The following is a 16,175-nucleotide window of genomic DNA, read 5'->3' as shown; positions in this document are numbered from 1 at the left end:
AAAGGTGGGGGGCGCGCGCATGCGCGCTGGGGGTGGCCGCGGCGCCTCTCGCGCGAGCGGCGCGCGCGCGCCGTTGGGCCGGGCGTGGGGCGTGCCCGCGTCCCGATTCGCCGGCGGGGGGCGCGAGCCGGGCGGGGGCGGGGCCTGCTCGGGACGGCGGCCAATGGGAAGCGGGAGGGGCGGCGGGCAGGGGGCGTGGCCGCGGGCGGGCGTGTCCCGGGCGGGCGGGCGCGCGCTGTCCGGGCAGCGATGGCGGACGATGGGCAGGGGCGGCTCAGGACTGAGGAGGGCCCGGCGGGCGGCGCGGCCTTGGCGGGCGGCGAGATGCTGCTGCTCAGCGTGGGGCTGCTGGCCCTGGCGCTGCTGGCGGCCTACCGGCTGTACCTGCGCTGGGGAGCGCGGAACGGGCCGGGGGGCGCGGCCCGGCAGGGCGAGGCCGCCGCGCTGCCGCGCATGAAGCGCCGGGATTTCTCCCTGGAGCAGCTGCGCGAGTTCGACGGCGCTCGCAATCCTCGCATCCTCCTGGCTGTTAACGGCAAAGTCTTCGACGTGACCAAAGGCAGCAAGTTCTACGGGCCCGGTGAGACGGCGGGGGGATGGGGGGAGTCCCGGCCGGGGACCCACCGGCGCTGTTCCACTGGTGATGCTCAGCGGGAATGGGTTCTCCTCAGGCAGCCGTCGTTTGCCCAGATGCCTCGATTTGGATGTGCCGTGGTTAATTCGATTTTTTTTTTCTTTTTTTCTTCCCCTTCTGTCTCTTCTAGTAGGTTTCCCAAGTGCAGCTGAGCAGTGCTTTCTTCGTTCTAGCGCTTACGGCTCAGGAGAGGAAGCCAACCAGCTGGTTATTTATTTAGGTGTAAATGCCATATTGAGTGTGGCTTTTAGTCGGGATAAAGATAGGCAAGGAGAGCTCTGGGACTAGTATGGTGCTGCTGTTGGGAAGAGTGCAGAAATCAAGCCAATGTCGTAAACAGACAGCCAGCCAGCCAGCACTCCTCTTCGGAGAGGAAATGTGTATTTCGAAGGTTCACAAAAGCAGGCTTCAGAGAAATGTTCTGGTTTTGTATTCACCTTGTACACTGTGAAACTGCAGCACACTTTCTCGTGATAAGCAGCATTCTTAATGATGAGGTGGGTAAACTTACTGGTGAGCACTGTGTTCACGACTGATGCCAAAGGAAATGAGCCTTATGACTGCTGATAATTTTCTTCTTTAAACAATGGTGGTTTGGAAAACTTGCTCTAATCAAACTATGCAGGAGTTTTCATAACAACCGTGGCAGTCTTCCTTGTGAGAGGGGTGGAGGGGAGAGAGGATATTTCCCACTCCCCCAGGAAATAGTTCAAGTTAAGTAATCATTTATTATTATTTAATAATTGAGGTTCCAAACAGAAAAATACAAAGCTGGCATGTTACAAGCCTTTAGTTCTTGGCGGGGAAGGGACAAGCAGTTCTGCGGTTGAACTGGGCTAGAATTTTGTAACTACTTTATGCTCAAAGTTGGTGATACCAGTTGCAGAAAGTGAACCTGCTGTAATTGAATTGAATTGCCTTTTTGGCTGGGTACTGTAAAAGTTCACAGTGGAATCCGAAGTACCTTGCCGTGCTTTGTGTTGTTTATTAACCAGTAAAGCTAAGAAAATGCAGCTTGGTGAGCTGCAGCTTTCGTGCCACTTAATCAGGCTAGTTCTTTTGTCTCTCTTATTTAGGGGTTTTTAAACTGAGACCTGTGTGCTGACATAAAATGCAGGTAATACACATGCTGCATGAAACTTTAAACACCAGTAAGCTGCCAGAGTGCTATGTGAAATAATACTGAACCCTGATCTAAACATTGAGTTCCTCTCTTTTGTGTATCAAACTTGAGAGTTAATGTTGGCCTCTCCAGATACCATCAGTGGTTCACACTGGCAACCTTTGGAGGCCTCTTATTGTGAGGAAGCTAAAACTTAATGTTCTAGGACATCAGTCTGCTTTTTGATAACTGGTAGCAGCTGGTTTTCCTTAAAAGCAGTGCTTCTAGCTTTTCATCAAGAGGGACAAAGGCTTTTTTTATTTTTTTTTGTCCCTGTAGTGAACGATTGCCTTTTTCTAACAGGAGTGACATCGTTTTCAGATCTGTAACTTGGGATGTTGCATGTGAAGCTCAAGCAGTGCATCATCAGCTCTGCCAAACATGATGATTTCTGAATTGTGCTGATGTGGTTTCCCTCTTTGGATACATATCAGGGAATTTTTTCTTGCAACTGCCGTTTTGTGGCTGAAAAGAACACTAGCAGATAGTTTGCAGGCCTTAAAAACCTGAGAAGAGTTGAAATGGAAAAGTCTCCTACAGCTGGTTGAGATCTTTTCAGAAAGGCTTCAGCCAGAGTATCCAGATGTCCACAGCAGTTCTCATGGAAATTTTATGTCTCCTAGCTGGAGTGTGGCAAGGGAAGTGCAGAGCACACCAGCAAAGCATGGCCAGATTTTACCAGAAGGAAGAGCTGAGGACTTTGGCTCTGCCGATGCTTCAGGCTGTGACTGTGAGCCTGTAGTAGATTGCTGAGGTATGATGTGCAGAGAGAGTGCCTCAGCTTTGAGGGCAGTGGAGAGCAGAGGCTCAGGGCTCCCTGTCAGTCTTCAGCAAGTCTGCAGGCCTGGGTTCATGTCAAATACTGTGGCTGCCTCAGGTGGCTGCTCATGTCTTCATAGCAAGGTCTGGTTTCCTCCTTCAGTGTAGTTTGGATGCCAAGGTGTTCCTTTTTCTTCTACTTACAGCAGAAAGTTTAAAATGCACAAAATTGTCACCTAGTCCAGATTTTTTTGTCCAACAATTGAGATTCCATTAAAGTTTCCACCAAACTTCTGATTTTATTCAGAGTTCTCCTGATTTTAAGTTTCCATCCAGCAAATCCTGTTATACTTTGGTCCATTTCATTGAAGAGCCCTTTACATACACACAGTAAAGTGTGATAATGATAGAGTGTTGAAGCCATCCTTTCAAAAAGCCATGACTGAATGTTCATTTTCTTGAACATTTAATCCAAATGTTTCCCGATTTTTGTTTGTTTGTTTTTGTTTGTTTGTTTTTGTTTGTTTGTTTTGCTGTCTTCTTTAAGCCTTCTGCAGTTTATCTCATTGGTATCCTGTTAGTCTCTGGTACCTCTTAATGTATTTTAGCTAAGAGTAAAGAAAGGCTACACTGTACATATAACAGTCTGTGCCTCCAAAACCCACTTTGCTTACATTGGATTCTGAATTTAAAACTTTTCTCACCAAGTTCTTTTCCAAAATGCTGCTCTGTCCTGCAAAGACACCATTTGTTTCAAGATTTCACTTACATGTGTTAAATTCCACCTCTGCTTGTGTCCAGATGAGTAAGTGACCTAGAGTGCTTTGACTGATTATTAAATCTAATTAATTGCCTTTCCCTTTATCACCCACAAACTCCAAAAGAGATAAAGTAAACAATTAGTGGTACACTATTAAAAATATCACATAACCAGACTGTTAGAGAACCTCTGTTGGGAAGATTTCCCATCTGTAATCACATCTCATGACTTAGGGTCTAGTCATTAATACCTTCTGTGTGCGCTCTGTTGGTTTTTTATCTTACAATGAGAGACAATTTTTTACTTTTCATTTATAGTAACATTGAACTTTGTGTGCTTGCATCAAGGTTTCTGGTTGTGTATCTGTCAGTAGAAGAGCATTGTAAGAGTTAGTGTACTTTATGTCAGCAAATCTTAATATTTAGCAGTTAAATTTGCATGCCAAGGTAATGCCATAAACAGGTTTTGATTAGCTTAGTAAATACTTTGTGTATTCATGAAAAATGCACATCTTTGAGCATGACAAAGCAAGATTATGTGCAACCCTGAGTATGCAACTGTTCACGTCACTTCTATTTCTTAATGTTTCGTGATCTTAAAAAAATCAATTTCCTGACTTTCCTTCGCTGCAGTGTGTTGTCACTGTCAACTCATCTCTCATCCCACTTGTCTTTCACCATGTCATGAAGATCTCTGATTTTCCAAGAAGAACAGATTAGATAGTAGTAGTTCCTTCCACAAAAAATATTCCATCGTATTTCATTTTCCAGGAAGGGAAATCTGCCTTTATTTCATTGTAATAAACAGCCATCATTTTTTCTGATAATTTGTATAAAAATAATCTGATGCTGTTAGACTTTCTTTGGAATTGAGTGCCATAAATTTCCCTGTGTCTCTGTGACCACATGGCAATGGTGCTTTTCCATACATCCTTTCCAAGGGTATGGTTAGAGTGAAATGTTGCAGGAGGGACTCTCCATATGTTGTATTTGGAGAATACTGTTAAGGGTGGCCTTATCTTGAGGGCACAACAGGCTGAGGGGTTCCAGATAAGTACAGAGGATAAGACTGGGGGAAAGAAATGTTTTCTGTAAAGTGTGAGAGGTCTTCTCAGTGGTTCTGATGTTTGTCACCTCTTTGGTCGTCTATGTGGTGGAAGTGTCTCTTGCCCTGGGATTGAGCTTTTCAGAGAAACAGCATTTCTGGACAGAGAAGTGGAGTTCCAGCCAGTAGCAGTAAAACTAAAAGGTGTATGCACACATATTGGTGAGAGATTGTTTCCATACTTCTGGTTAAAGGGAGTAGTGCCTTTGCTACCAGGGTGGAGGTTGTTCTGAGCCTCCAGGCCATGCTCATGGAGAGCAGTAAAGTGGTTTTGTGCAGGAAGATCAGCACTCTATCTCCTCTGTTTCTGCCCTGTGTGTCTGTCAGCTCTCTCTTTTTTAATTTTTTTTCCCTTAAAACTTGAACAACTGTGTGTTTCATAAGAGATGTGGACAAATTCCTAGTTCCTATTCAAACCAATCATGTTCCAGTCACAGAATTGATTAGGCTGGAAAAAAACCTCTGAGATCATTGAATCACCTGACATTTGAGGGGCCTGATCAAGCAGGTGTGCTCAAAGCAAGAGAATATGAAATGTGTTTGTGACATCACATGAATTGTTAGTTAATATGAATTGTCACATGTAGATGTTAAGTCCAATACACAGCAGCATCACCCTCATTGAATGAAAAAACCTGGCCAGCTTTGCTTCTTAGGAAATAACCTGGTGGTCAGAGCATTTCTCACTAAACCAAGATGTGGAATCTAGGTCCTTCTTAACAATGCAGCTATCTTCTAAAAAGCTCCTGTCTGCTGGCCTGTGGGCTCTCTTACCAGTGCTTGTGGTCTGCCCCTTTAGTAAAAATTGGGTCATTGATTCTTGCACTTTTTTTTTTCCACAGAGTTAAAAAGCAAGTAAGCAAAAGAGAGAGTGAGGCTCTCTGGCCTTGTGCCTGAGGAGTCAGGTTTAGACCCCTGTTCCTGGGCAGTTCCATCTTGGCATGTGGATTTCACATCTGTAGAGTTCCCATTGAGCATGTGGATGGTCTCCTAAGGCCTCAGACTTTCCATGCAGGTTGTAACTTAAAATTGACCCACATCTTCCCTTTCATGTAAATCTGGAGCAGTAAAGTTAAAATTATGTCACCTTGAATTCCCAGTGATAAATGTTATTAGAAACCTTCTGCTTTCAAGCTACATCTCCAAATGGCTTAGTCTAACTTTCAGCTTTTTCATTCTCTCATGAAAGATGCAACACTGAGCAAACATGTGTCAGGATTCAGATACAAAATTTGAAACAGCCAGTGAATGTTTCACTTCAGTTTGGTGTGGAGAAAGTAAGCAAAGTGATAGAATAATGTGGTTGTTTATAATTTTGTAGCCTGTAGCCCTTTGCCCTTACTCACATTAAAGGGAGATTAATCCTTATTCTTGTCTACAGATTAACAAGTGTTGTCCATGAGTATCTAAACTTCAGACAAAGCTGGGGTTTATTTCCAGTAGCTGTATGGACCCACAGATGCACATTTGGTGATTGCTTTGAAGTGCTTTTTGACTAGATGAAGAAACCAAAGCTGCTGGTTTAAAACTGAACTTTGTTGTTAACCTGTGTGACTTCTTTGGAGAGATCACATGGGCCTTGTGAAAAGGAACACAATTCTTAGCTCACCTCTGCCTTCATTAGCTATAAAGTCCACATGTGGCTATCTGTGGTGTATTCCCTGTGCTGCCCCTTGGAGCCATCCAAAGTTCAGTGTACAATGTTGCTGCTGTTGGAGCAATAGTCTGGGATGTTCCACAAAGCTGCTACCAAACTGAAATGCTCAGGGAGCCTTTTGGCAGCCAGGAATGTGCTCTGAAGTTGGATCCAGCATAGGTTTTGCAGGGGGAACTATTGGCCAAACTGGCTGAAAATTGAAATAGGTGCTGATCCAAGATCCATATACCCTGTTTTGGAGGAAGTGACTAGAAGCAGTACTTCCAAATAAAAACTTTGTGGTTCAAAATTTTTAATATGTTGCTTTAAGTTGAATAGATTTTTTCCTTGTCTGCAAAGAGAAGTTAAATTTTCATTAGAGAAGCAAACCAGTGCTAGGAGATGCAGAAATCTTGAATGTATTTTTATGGTCTGGAGAGACTTTGACTTCACCAGTTCTCAAGGTTTATTGTGAATAGAGACAAATGTCAGGCTGAACAGGATGTCAAATTCATCAAGGCTGCTAAATTCTTGACTGGATTCTGGAAGGAAGTGAAGCTGTGCAGGTGGTGGGTAGCAAGGTTTTGCATGTGTTGTAGCCTAGAGAAGGGTGTACTTTATACAAGGTGGAGTTGTAAGGGAGATGAGGACTTTATACAGGGGAAATGCAGAGTATGAACGTGGAGGTATAGATGTGCAGATAGGCAGGCAAATCTGTGGGCTTGATAGCTGGTCTCAGGGCTAAAATAAACAAAGGCTCTGGAGCAGAGGTCTTGAAATGTGAAAGCCATGATGGGAATTAAAGCATTCTTCAAGGAGCAGCTTTCCTTTATGGAAGACTTGTTCCTCCATATACCCAAGTAACCTGTGGCAGACATGTTTTAATTGGTTTTGACACTTCCCTGACTCTTGTTGTTGTACTATCCCAAATAGGAGTGGGAGGAGAATTTTTAAAGACATATTTGATTGTGAAATGGCTAATTTGGGGATACAGCAAAAAAAAAAAAAAAAACCCACTGAAATGTTGTGATATGGTCTCAGAAACTTGCTTTGGTTTCCATACCTGTGCTCCAGCCACTGTTCCTGCCCTCTCTCCAGCCTGTCTGTCATGTCATGCTGCAATCAATTATTTACAGCAGGAGCCAGGCTAAATAGGTGGGCAGACAAAAGGAAAGGAAAGAAGGACTGTGGGTAGGGCCTGCAGAGTAAATTGCATCAGGCCATGAAAGAACTCCGTGGGAGTGTGTCTAGGATTGCACTGATGTCTCCACCTCAATCATGTTCCTGAAAGATATTTTCTCCCTGGGATTTCATGTGCTGGCACCTTCCTTCCCGGACACTTCCCCAAGTGCAGTGAAATCTGATGTGCAAAATAGCTTTTTCAGAGTGTTGCATCAGTTTTTTATATAAAAGTGAGTAATAAATAGACTAGGGCTAGGAGCAGAACCCCAGAACTGTATGTTTTGTATTAATATATTAATATTTGTAGTTAAACTCTGTGTAGAAGCACCTGAATGGAAACTTTAAATCTTGAAGTAGATCTTGCTCATACTGGGATTGCTGAACTTCTGCTTTAGGAACCAAGGTGGAGCCAAGCTTGCACCATTTACTAATAATCACCATTCAATATTTACCTTTTAGTGTAGGATTAAAGAATAGAACACATTTCTGAGTTCCATTTGCAGAGCTGGAATTTAAAATGCCGTCTGCCGAGTCCAAAGGTTGGTTTTTACAAGTTAGCATTCCACTGAGTGCTTGGACGTGCCTTGATGAGTCCTCTGTGACTTCTGAATACTTCTGTAAAAATCATTCTGGAATCTTAAAAGTTCAAATTCAGTTTTAGGAAAGAAAAAAATATTGGTGTGGCATCTGAGATTACAAGATGCTTGCAGAAATTTTGCATCCATTAATTTTAATGCAAGCTGATGTATTCTAAAAGTTTTCATGCTTTCAGTTAAGTGTGTTATTGAGATTTAAGAGTGTTCAGTGCTTGATACAGATAAATATAATATCATTCTCTTTTTAATATAAATAATTGGAATCAAGCTGGTACACCAAGAGGTGGCATCTCAGCAGGTTCTGTGAAACTCCATAAACCACTAAATGCAGGGTAGAATGGAGGGGCAGCAGGGTGCTACTCTCTGGTTAGCCAGAGTTTGGAAAACACCTTGTGCAAATAGTAGGATTTATGGACATACTTGCTTGAAACGCTTCAGAGAAATGAAAAGATGGGGACAGAATACTGTTAGTGGGGTCACTACAATTTCTAATTGCTTTTAAGGATTTACTAATTGTGGTGTTTGTAAGAGCTGTTTATAGCTCCCATGTTCTTCATTCAGAACATCAAAAATCAGATCACTTGAATGAGCAGTCATTGAGTTTTGCTTGAAGCAGAACTTGTTGTTTGAAGAAACTCTCTGTTGTGTTGCAGATGATGGTCATTGCTGCCTCTTAGCCTGTCCTGTGGAAAAGTCACCAAGCATGCAGAGTGCATTGGTATAGGATTGTCTCTAAATCCTGCTTTTCAAATAAATACCTAATTCAGGATGCAGATAGCACCTGCAGCCCTCTTGGCTTTGTTTCCCTGAAGTGTACTGTACCTGTAGTCCCTGATCCCTGATGCAGTTCTCATGGATACTGTTTCTGGAGCTAAATGCCTGAAAGGATGAGCACAGAGATGCTGTTCATCATTATGGTCAGACTGGTACAGTGCAAACTTCCAGCTGATTGTTCATTCTCTAATACCTGCTTCTTGTGAAATGGTGCTTTGAAATCAGTTGGTTTCTTTCCAGAGAGAGGAGGGAATTGTCTTTGGCACACGGGACAACCTTCTGTTCTCAGGTTTGATTGTAAGCAGCTTGCAATGGCAAGCACTCTGGGGTGGAGAGACAGCACCAGTTCTGGTGAGGACATCATTTCTCCTGATGCAGGTGGTGCTCAGGTTCCCTGCTTCAGGAGCTGTCCCTGCTGCATTCAGCCCTGGAGTCAGTGCCCAGCAAGAGCAGATTGGTGTGGTGGCTGCAGGGAGCAGCCTGGGCAGAACCAGCCTTTCAGAATGATTCCACACGGCTCATCCTGCTGCAGAAGAGGTCTGAGGTTCTCCAGCAGGCAGTAGAGGGGTGAAGGACAGTGTGTTGGCACTTGCTTGTGTTCATTCTTGCCCCTTTTCTTCAGGCTGATGGCCACTGTTGAGAAGTAAGCCAGAGAAGGGTTCTGCCCTTTTACCACCACGTAGGGAGCACTCTGTAGCAAGCCTGCTGCTGCAGTTAACGTAGAAAATTTTAAAGTGTATTGTTTTGGGGTTTTTGTATTGGTTTGGGTTTTTTAATTGATCTGAATTGTAGGTATTTGGTTTTAGGTCAAGAAGATCTAAGATAAGATAACAATATGCTTAAAGTTCTTTCAGTTAATTAAAATTTGGGAAAGCAAGTTACCGATCCTACCCTGCAAATTGTTGGTTTACAAACCATCCATTTCTCTCAGTAATAATACTTATTTCACATTCATTGCTCAAAATTTTATTGGGATATTTGTGTTGCTTTGCATTGGTCAGAAAGCACAGAGGAAGAAGCAGTTGCTTTATATTCCTAATGTGACAATTTGTGCTGGCTTCAAGAGCATTACAGGCTAAGGGTATAGGGGATCTGCTGCCCAAAATAAGTGAGTACTTCCTCAGAAGTGAGAATTGTCACAAAAGATGTAGAAAGTTCTTTTGATTCTGTAAGTGGTGTGAAATCATTAATTAGCCCTCTTAAGTTCTATTTATTTATAATAATGGATTTCTAATTAAGATGTCTATGCAGTTTGCTTCTGTTCATATCTGACTTGTAAATATTCAATGTGTTGCTTAATAGAAGTGTATTTCTTTTGAATTCCAGCCTCTGGTCCCTTTGGAATTTGCATCAACTGGCTTGCATCAACTGACAGGGATTTTTCCAGATATCCCTTCAAAGCTATTTTCCTGGTTCTGCTTCTCTCAGCAGACTTTATCTCCTAGTGATATTAAAGATTGAATTGCAGTGCTGTTGAATGTTAAACAGCCATGGCATTGAAACTGCTGTTGTTCCCATCACTGCAGAAATTTAATGTATGGCTTTGGCAGACTATGTAAAGAACTGAGCTTTGGTCACCATCAGCAAAGACATGAAGGTATCAATTTTGTCTTTTTGTTTTCAGAGGGTCCATATGGAATATTTGCTGGCAGAGATGCCTCCAGGGGACTAGCAACTTTCTGTCTAGATAAAGATGCACTCAGAGATGAATATGATGACCTATCGGACTTAAATGCTGTACAGATGGAAAGTGTAAGAGAGTGGGAAATGCAATTTAAAGGTAAATTCTGAAATTATCAGCTTAAGGAAATGCTTTTAATCAAAATGATTGATTTGGGCTTGGGGAAGCTTTTAAAGAGGTGTTGACAGTAGTATTATCACAGAATATGCTGAGTTGGAAGGGACCCCCAAGGATCATCGATTTCAGCTCTTAGCTCTGCACAGGACCATCCCCAAAAATCCCACCCTGTGCCCGAGAGCATTGCCCAAACACTGCTTGAGCTCTGTCAGGCTGGGGCTCTCACCCTGGAGAGCCTGTGCCAGTGCCCAGCCACCCTCTGGGTGAAGAGCCTTCCTCTAATAGCCAACCTAACCCTCCCCTGACACAGCCTGGGGGTCACCACAGCAAAGTGTCTGTCCCTCCTTGTCCCCTCATAAGGGAGGTGTGGACTGCAGCAAGGTCCCCTCTCATGTGTGTGCAGTGTCACTGTACTGTTAAGACCAGACCAGGGATTTCAGACCTTTCTTCCACAGAGGCTTTCACTATATGTCACTATAGCTTTTTTAGACTTTGATTTTTATACAATAAAACTGTTCTGTTAGCTCTTTGGCACAGAATTTCACTCCCAAATGTCATCTGCTTAGCTGGTGGGACTCCTGCTCGAGGTTGTTGGCTTTGGATGCCATGGAATTATCATTAGGACTAAGAGTTGTTTTAACATAAAGGGTTGAATGAGTTTGTCTTGAAATAATTTCTGACAAATAAGGAATTATGCCTCTGGAGGGAGGGGGAATCATTTTTCACACTAATTGAAATCAAAACAGGCTGAAGGATTGAATAGCATTGGTTTGTAGCCCTTGGGTGATAAATCTTGCCTGATCAGCTGGAGGAGAATGGAAACAAAGTACTCACAGTTAGAGAAAATAATGGTAGAAAGATTGCTTTAGGAGGCTGAGCTTGCTGCTAAATTACCATCAGTTTCAGTGATTGAGATTTAGAACTGTAGTGTGTAGGAGAAAATTGATTTTGAAGTAGTAGGGGCTAGCAAGCAAATGCAGCTGTATTTAATTGTAATGGAATCATAAATCTCTTTCAGAAAAATATGACTACGTAGGTAGACTCCTAAAACCAGGGGAAGAACCATCAGAATACACAGATGAGGAAGATACCAAGGATCACACTAAACAGGAATGAACTTTGTAAACAACCAAAGTCAGGGGCCTTCGGAACTGCAACCTCTTATTCCCCATCACAGAATGTCCTGCATCTTTGGGTACAGTTCATCTGCTGCGAAAAAACATTCAACAGGTTTTGTACAAGGAAAATAATATACTCACAAATGAAGATTTGAATACTAGACATTCTTTGTGCTGCCAAATTTTTTGTTGCAGTTTATTTGTAATGTCTGGTTAGGCTTCGTTAGTGAAGAGGGGCCAGGGATTTAAAGGCAAAAATGCTATTCCTTTTTATCAGTAAGCTGAAGCCTTCAACTAGTGTACCTTACAAGCTCTCTAAAAGACATGAGACTTCAAGCTCAGAGGAAGGTTTGAATCTTGTTTCGTGTGTGTCTTCTCCTTCAGCATTAAAAGAAAGTTGTACTCATCCACATCAGCAGCAGTAGGTGAGACTACTGAAGCCGGTGTTAAAAATGTGAATTTCCAGTTTTGTTTTGTATGTGGGCGTCAGAAGCCCGGCAGAATCCTTCAGTTCTCTAAGAGAAGTCCACGTAGATTAGGATGGGGATAAAATTCATCCTTTTCTCAAAAGGATTGGGTAAAAAAAGTTTCTTCTACAACAACTATTATCTGAAACCTGCCTCTCCCCCTTTTTCCCATCCTCTAAATCAAATCAAATATTAATTGTGCCTTATTTCGCTTCCATAGACTTGAATTGTTTTAAGGGACAGCCCCCAAATTGCGGTTTCATAGTCACTACAAGCAGCAGTGAGACTGAATTGGAATGTTCTGTTGACTGGAAAACCTTGATGTCATTCTGTGTATAGAATGTAAAAGAGGAGCACTCAGTGTTACTGCCATATGTTAATACTACATATACTTAAATTAGCATTGTGATGGCCAAATGCATACTCCCATGCTTCTTTTTAAGGAATTACAAACACACAAAAAAAAAAGTCTCCCTTCCTCCTCTTCCAGAAGCTGCCTAACTTTTGGGAGCATAGCCTTCACACCCCCGTAGAGTGAAGGGGCGTTGCGCGCGTGTGTCTGTGTGTGTGTCTGTCTGTCTGAATGCAAGACTTGGGAGGGATTGGTTCTGCAGATATTGTAAATACGAGTACCATTTTAATAAAGCATGTACAATACCACATGTGCTGTCAGACTCTGTGTAGAAGCTGCTAAGGAGAGCTGGAATGTGATGCAATAAAAAGGGGGAGAAGTCTTTGATAGATGAAGCAGCCACTGCTCTTTGTCGTGGTGGAGTTATTTTCCCTTTCAAGTCCCAGCTGTTGAGGAATCTCAAACACTTACCCAGGTAAGCTGTATTTAAGAGATTAAACCTGTGCCAGTGAATTTATGGTGGTGGGGGAAAAAGTGATAAAGCATTGTAGTAACTGAGTGCAACATAAGTGTAAAGAATATGTCCCATGGCATTAACAGGACAAGAACAGCAGCCTCGTGGCTTATGTTTGTACCTCTGGTTGCAGATTTCACCTGTGCTAAGTCTACAGTAACAGTTTATATATATACATTCTGTAAACTGTGAAATTCCAGGGATGGCTACTTTTTTATTCCTATTTGACTGAAAGAGATTCATATTGATGTAAATGAAACAAGTAAACAACAACTCCTCTGTGGAATCGTGTGTAACTCACATGTCCTAGAAGGCAGGGTGAACTCTGTTTCTTTCATCTCCAGCCTTGAAATAGAATTGTTTTGGCATGGAAGAAGTAACAGAAATGGAGCTGTTTCTCCATAGAAGTGTTTGCAGGCTGGACACTCCTGGGAGGTGTGAATTCAGTAAGCACTGGCTTCTGTTTGAGTCACGTCCTTATAAGCTGAGCAGTGTCCAGGCTTGGATTGAGTGTCTGCTAATCATCTAACTCTGCTGAAATGCTGGGCATGCTGCTGTAAGTAACCCCAGAAATATGTGGTTTAGATGGAGCAGTGGGAACCAACAGGATAAATAAAAGCTTCCTTGCATAGGACAGGGGCTGGGAGTAATTAAACACCAGTTCTATATCTGGATGCTTCGCTAGGGAATTTTTTTCTTTTAGGTAAGTCTCACTATAAAAGGTTTTACAGTACATTTACAGTATGCCTTTCACTTTTAGCTATTGCACAGCTGTTGCAGCTCATCATGGCACCCAGCTTGTCTAGCTGTGGAGCAAGAAAAGGCAGCTTGCCCAACCATCCCTTAGGACAATCAGATAAGTGTTTGTCCCCAGGCTTCCACATGAAAATACATGTATGTGTTACAGCTTCTGCTGTACAGAGCCATAGCTGGAAGTTCCTGACCCTTGCTCTGAGTTTCTCTGCTCTTCACTCAGTGCAGCTGTAGCATTAGCTGCTCCTCATGCTTGTATCATGCTTGTATCTAATTTCCTACTGGTGCAAGAAAGGTAACTTTTGAAGGCAGAGTAGTTTTGTATCTGCTCTGGCTTAGTAGCCCAAGTGCAGTCTTTTCCTTTCCCTTGCTATCAGAAAGGCAGTGAAACTTAATCACAGTGAAATTGCATGTAGTTCTGCTGCTGGGGTTTTAAAATTGCTTTAGGAGGACAATGTTTAAAATTTAACTTTCAGGATTAGCTGAACAACAAGATGGGTACAGGGTGAGTTTTGCTTTGAAGCACCTTAACGGTAACTCTAAAGAATACAAAACTTGTCCCATGACAGCAGAACATTGCATAGACTTAATGTCCAGTGGATTTAAACTAACCTCATCCATCCTACATACAAAGTTACTTGTGATCTAAAGCTGACAACCTAAAAAAAGTGCTTTCAAGAGCACTGTAGCTTTCATATTTATAAAAAATTGTCACAGAGCATAATTTAGCATAACATCAGATCCATCCAAACTTCAGTGCAATTATAAAAATTTGATGGAGGCGTTCAACCTTGGAACATTTGTGTCAATCTCTTGGTCAGAATTCACTGTTGGGTAAAATGACAGGCACATTGATACTGTGGTAAATTTTGTTTAAGCAACATGAGGGTCTTGATGGAAGAATGTCTCATTTTCAGAAACAAAATATATTTCCAATTTAATATATTACTTGTTTTCCAAGGCTAGACTTGGTGTTAAATTAGTTTTAGTCATCATTTGTTTTGACACTTCTGCCTCATTTTGTACACCACTTCCCAAAAATGCTTTATTTTGGCAGTAGATATATTTTCAAACCTCCTTGTTTTAAAGAGAAAAAAATATCATGTTGTTACTTGATCTGAACATTTTGAATTTCCAGTAAGGACCACAGAATTATCTCACATGCTTTTACTTGTTTGTATCTTTTTATTGAGCTAGATCTACTTTTCCTTGATTAAGGCTTAAATTTTCTATTATTCTGAGTTGGACACAGCATATAAAATCAGTTTGGCACTCTGCTATGGATGTTGTTGCACTTTAAATTTCTCAATGCTGAGCTATTTTCTAACTTTTTTTTTTCTTCCTACAGAATCAGTTTGATTTTACTGTTTTTGCTGTAAAGGGCAGGGAGCGGTTAAACCTTTCATAGGCTTTGTTTGAGTCTCTGACAAAATTCTGTTTGACAGCACAGTAAGAGTTTGTGGGGTTTTATTTCCTCTAGGAGGAGGTACTATTCCTGTGTATGGAATAGTACAAGAGATTTGGCTGTTTATTCCTTTCACCGTAAACAGCAGCAATAATGTAACTCTGGCCTTGCAGGCTGGCTTACAGATGGAAAGCAAATCCTTCTCCTGGCTTTTAATGGATGGTTAAAGGTGAATGTTTCTTAACAGGTGCTCACAGCTTGGGTTTAAGCTTGCTTTGACACAACCTGTGTGCCAGATGAGGGGTGGCTTACCTGAAATCCCAAAAGCACAGAGGCTGAAGGCAGCAGAGAAGAAAGCTCTCGAGGTGACAGATCAAGCCTGGTGTAGCTGTGGGATTTGTCAGATCCTTGGCTACTCTGAAGTGTCCTCTCCCAGGGAATGTCATTTGTCACCTCAGCAGTGCCTGAAGCAAAGGCTGCAGCGTGGAGGCTGCCATGAATAAAAACTCCTTTCCATCCATTCTAATGCTTTATCTGCCACAGAAATCCAAATCCCTGTTAAAACACAGACAGGCTACTGCTGCTCAGTGTAGGAAAACATGATCTGCTCTCCAACAGGAACAAGAGCCAGCTTGAATCTTCCATTTTAAAAAGCTGTTTAGAATCCAGTGTTTTGAGCATTACAAAAATCTGGTTTTAGGCAGGGTAACAGTTTTGAAACGTTTTTGAAATGTAAACATTTTGAAGTGTTTGTATGGTTATTTGTTAACAGAAGAAATAAAGACAAACCTAAAAATTCTTCAGCAAGCACATGGGAGAATTTTTAGACGAGGTCCAAGGCTTGCAAAGGGGTCAGTTACAGATCACTGTCTTAAGACATAATTAAGGTTGGAATAAATGGACCTAAAAGGCATTGGAAGGGATGCTGGATACACAAACTCCATCAGTTCCTGAACCAGACAGTGAAACCATCAGCAATGCAAGGATTGTTTTTTCCACTATCTGCAAGGGAAGAGAAGGAAGATTCAAGCCTGCAGGAAGTGAAAGGGGCATTCCTGAGAGGCAGCCAGAGCTGTGGATGCACTGGGGGGGTGTTTTTGTCCAGCTCACTAAAGGGACACTGAGCAGCTCTAGAGGCCAGCAGGTGAAATATTCACTCGC

General features: G+C 42.3%; 1 protein-coding gene across 1 annotated transcript; it reads left to right on the top strand.

The window, feature by feature from the left end:
- The first annotated feature begins 204 nt into the window (after positions 1-204).
- Positions 205-12,650, top strand: PGRMC2 (progesterone receptor membrane component 2). The gene is made up of 3 exons (XM_071452284.1): positions 205-580; positions 10,232-10,387; positions 11,424-12,650. Exons 1-3 carry the CDS (start codon positions 250-252, stop codon positions 11,519-11,521), a joined length of 585 nt encoding a protein of 194 aa, XP_071308385.1. The 5' UTR covers positions 205-249; the 3' UTR covers positions 11,522-12,650.
- The last annotated feature ends 3,525 nt before the right edge of the window (positions 12,651-16,175 follow it).

The sequence above is a fragment of the Agelaius tricolor genome, unplaced genomic scaffold (genome assembly GCF_023055355.1).
Source record: "Agelaius tricolor isolate 1412-34295 unplaced genomic scaffold, bAgeTri1.0.p SCAF_34, whole genome shotgun sequence".
Taxonomy (NCBI): domain Eukaryota; kingdom Metazoa; phylum Chordata; class Aves; order Passeriformes; family Icteridae; genus Agelaius; species Agelaius tricolor.
The sequence above is the reverse complement of the archived record's forward strand: the minus strand, read 5'-3'. Positions and strand labels throughout refer to the sequence as shown.

Excerpts from the sequence above, each read along its gene's own strand:
- PGRMC2 (XM_071452284.1), top strand. The coding sequence starts at position 250 with ATGGCGGACGATGGGCAGGGGCGGCTCAGGACTGAGGAGGGCCCGGCG. Across the intron at positions 581-10,231 it reads CAGCAAGTTCTACGGGCCCG|AGGGTCCATATGGAATATTT; the intron begins GTGAGACGGCGG and ends TTTTGTTTTCAG. Across the intron at positions 10,388-11,423 it reads GTGGGAAATGCAATTTAAAG|AAAAATATGACTACGTAGGT; the intron begins GTAAATTCTGAA and ends AATCTCTTTCAG.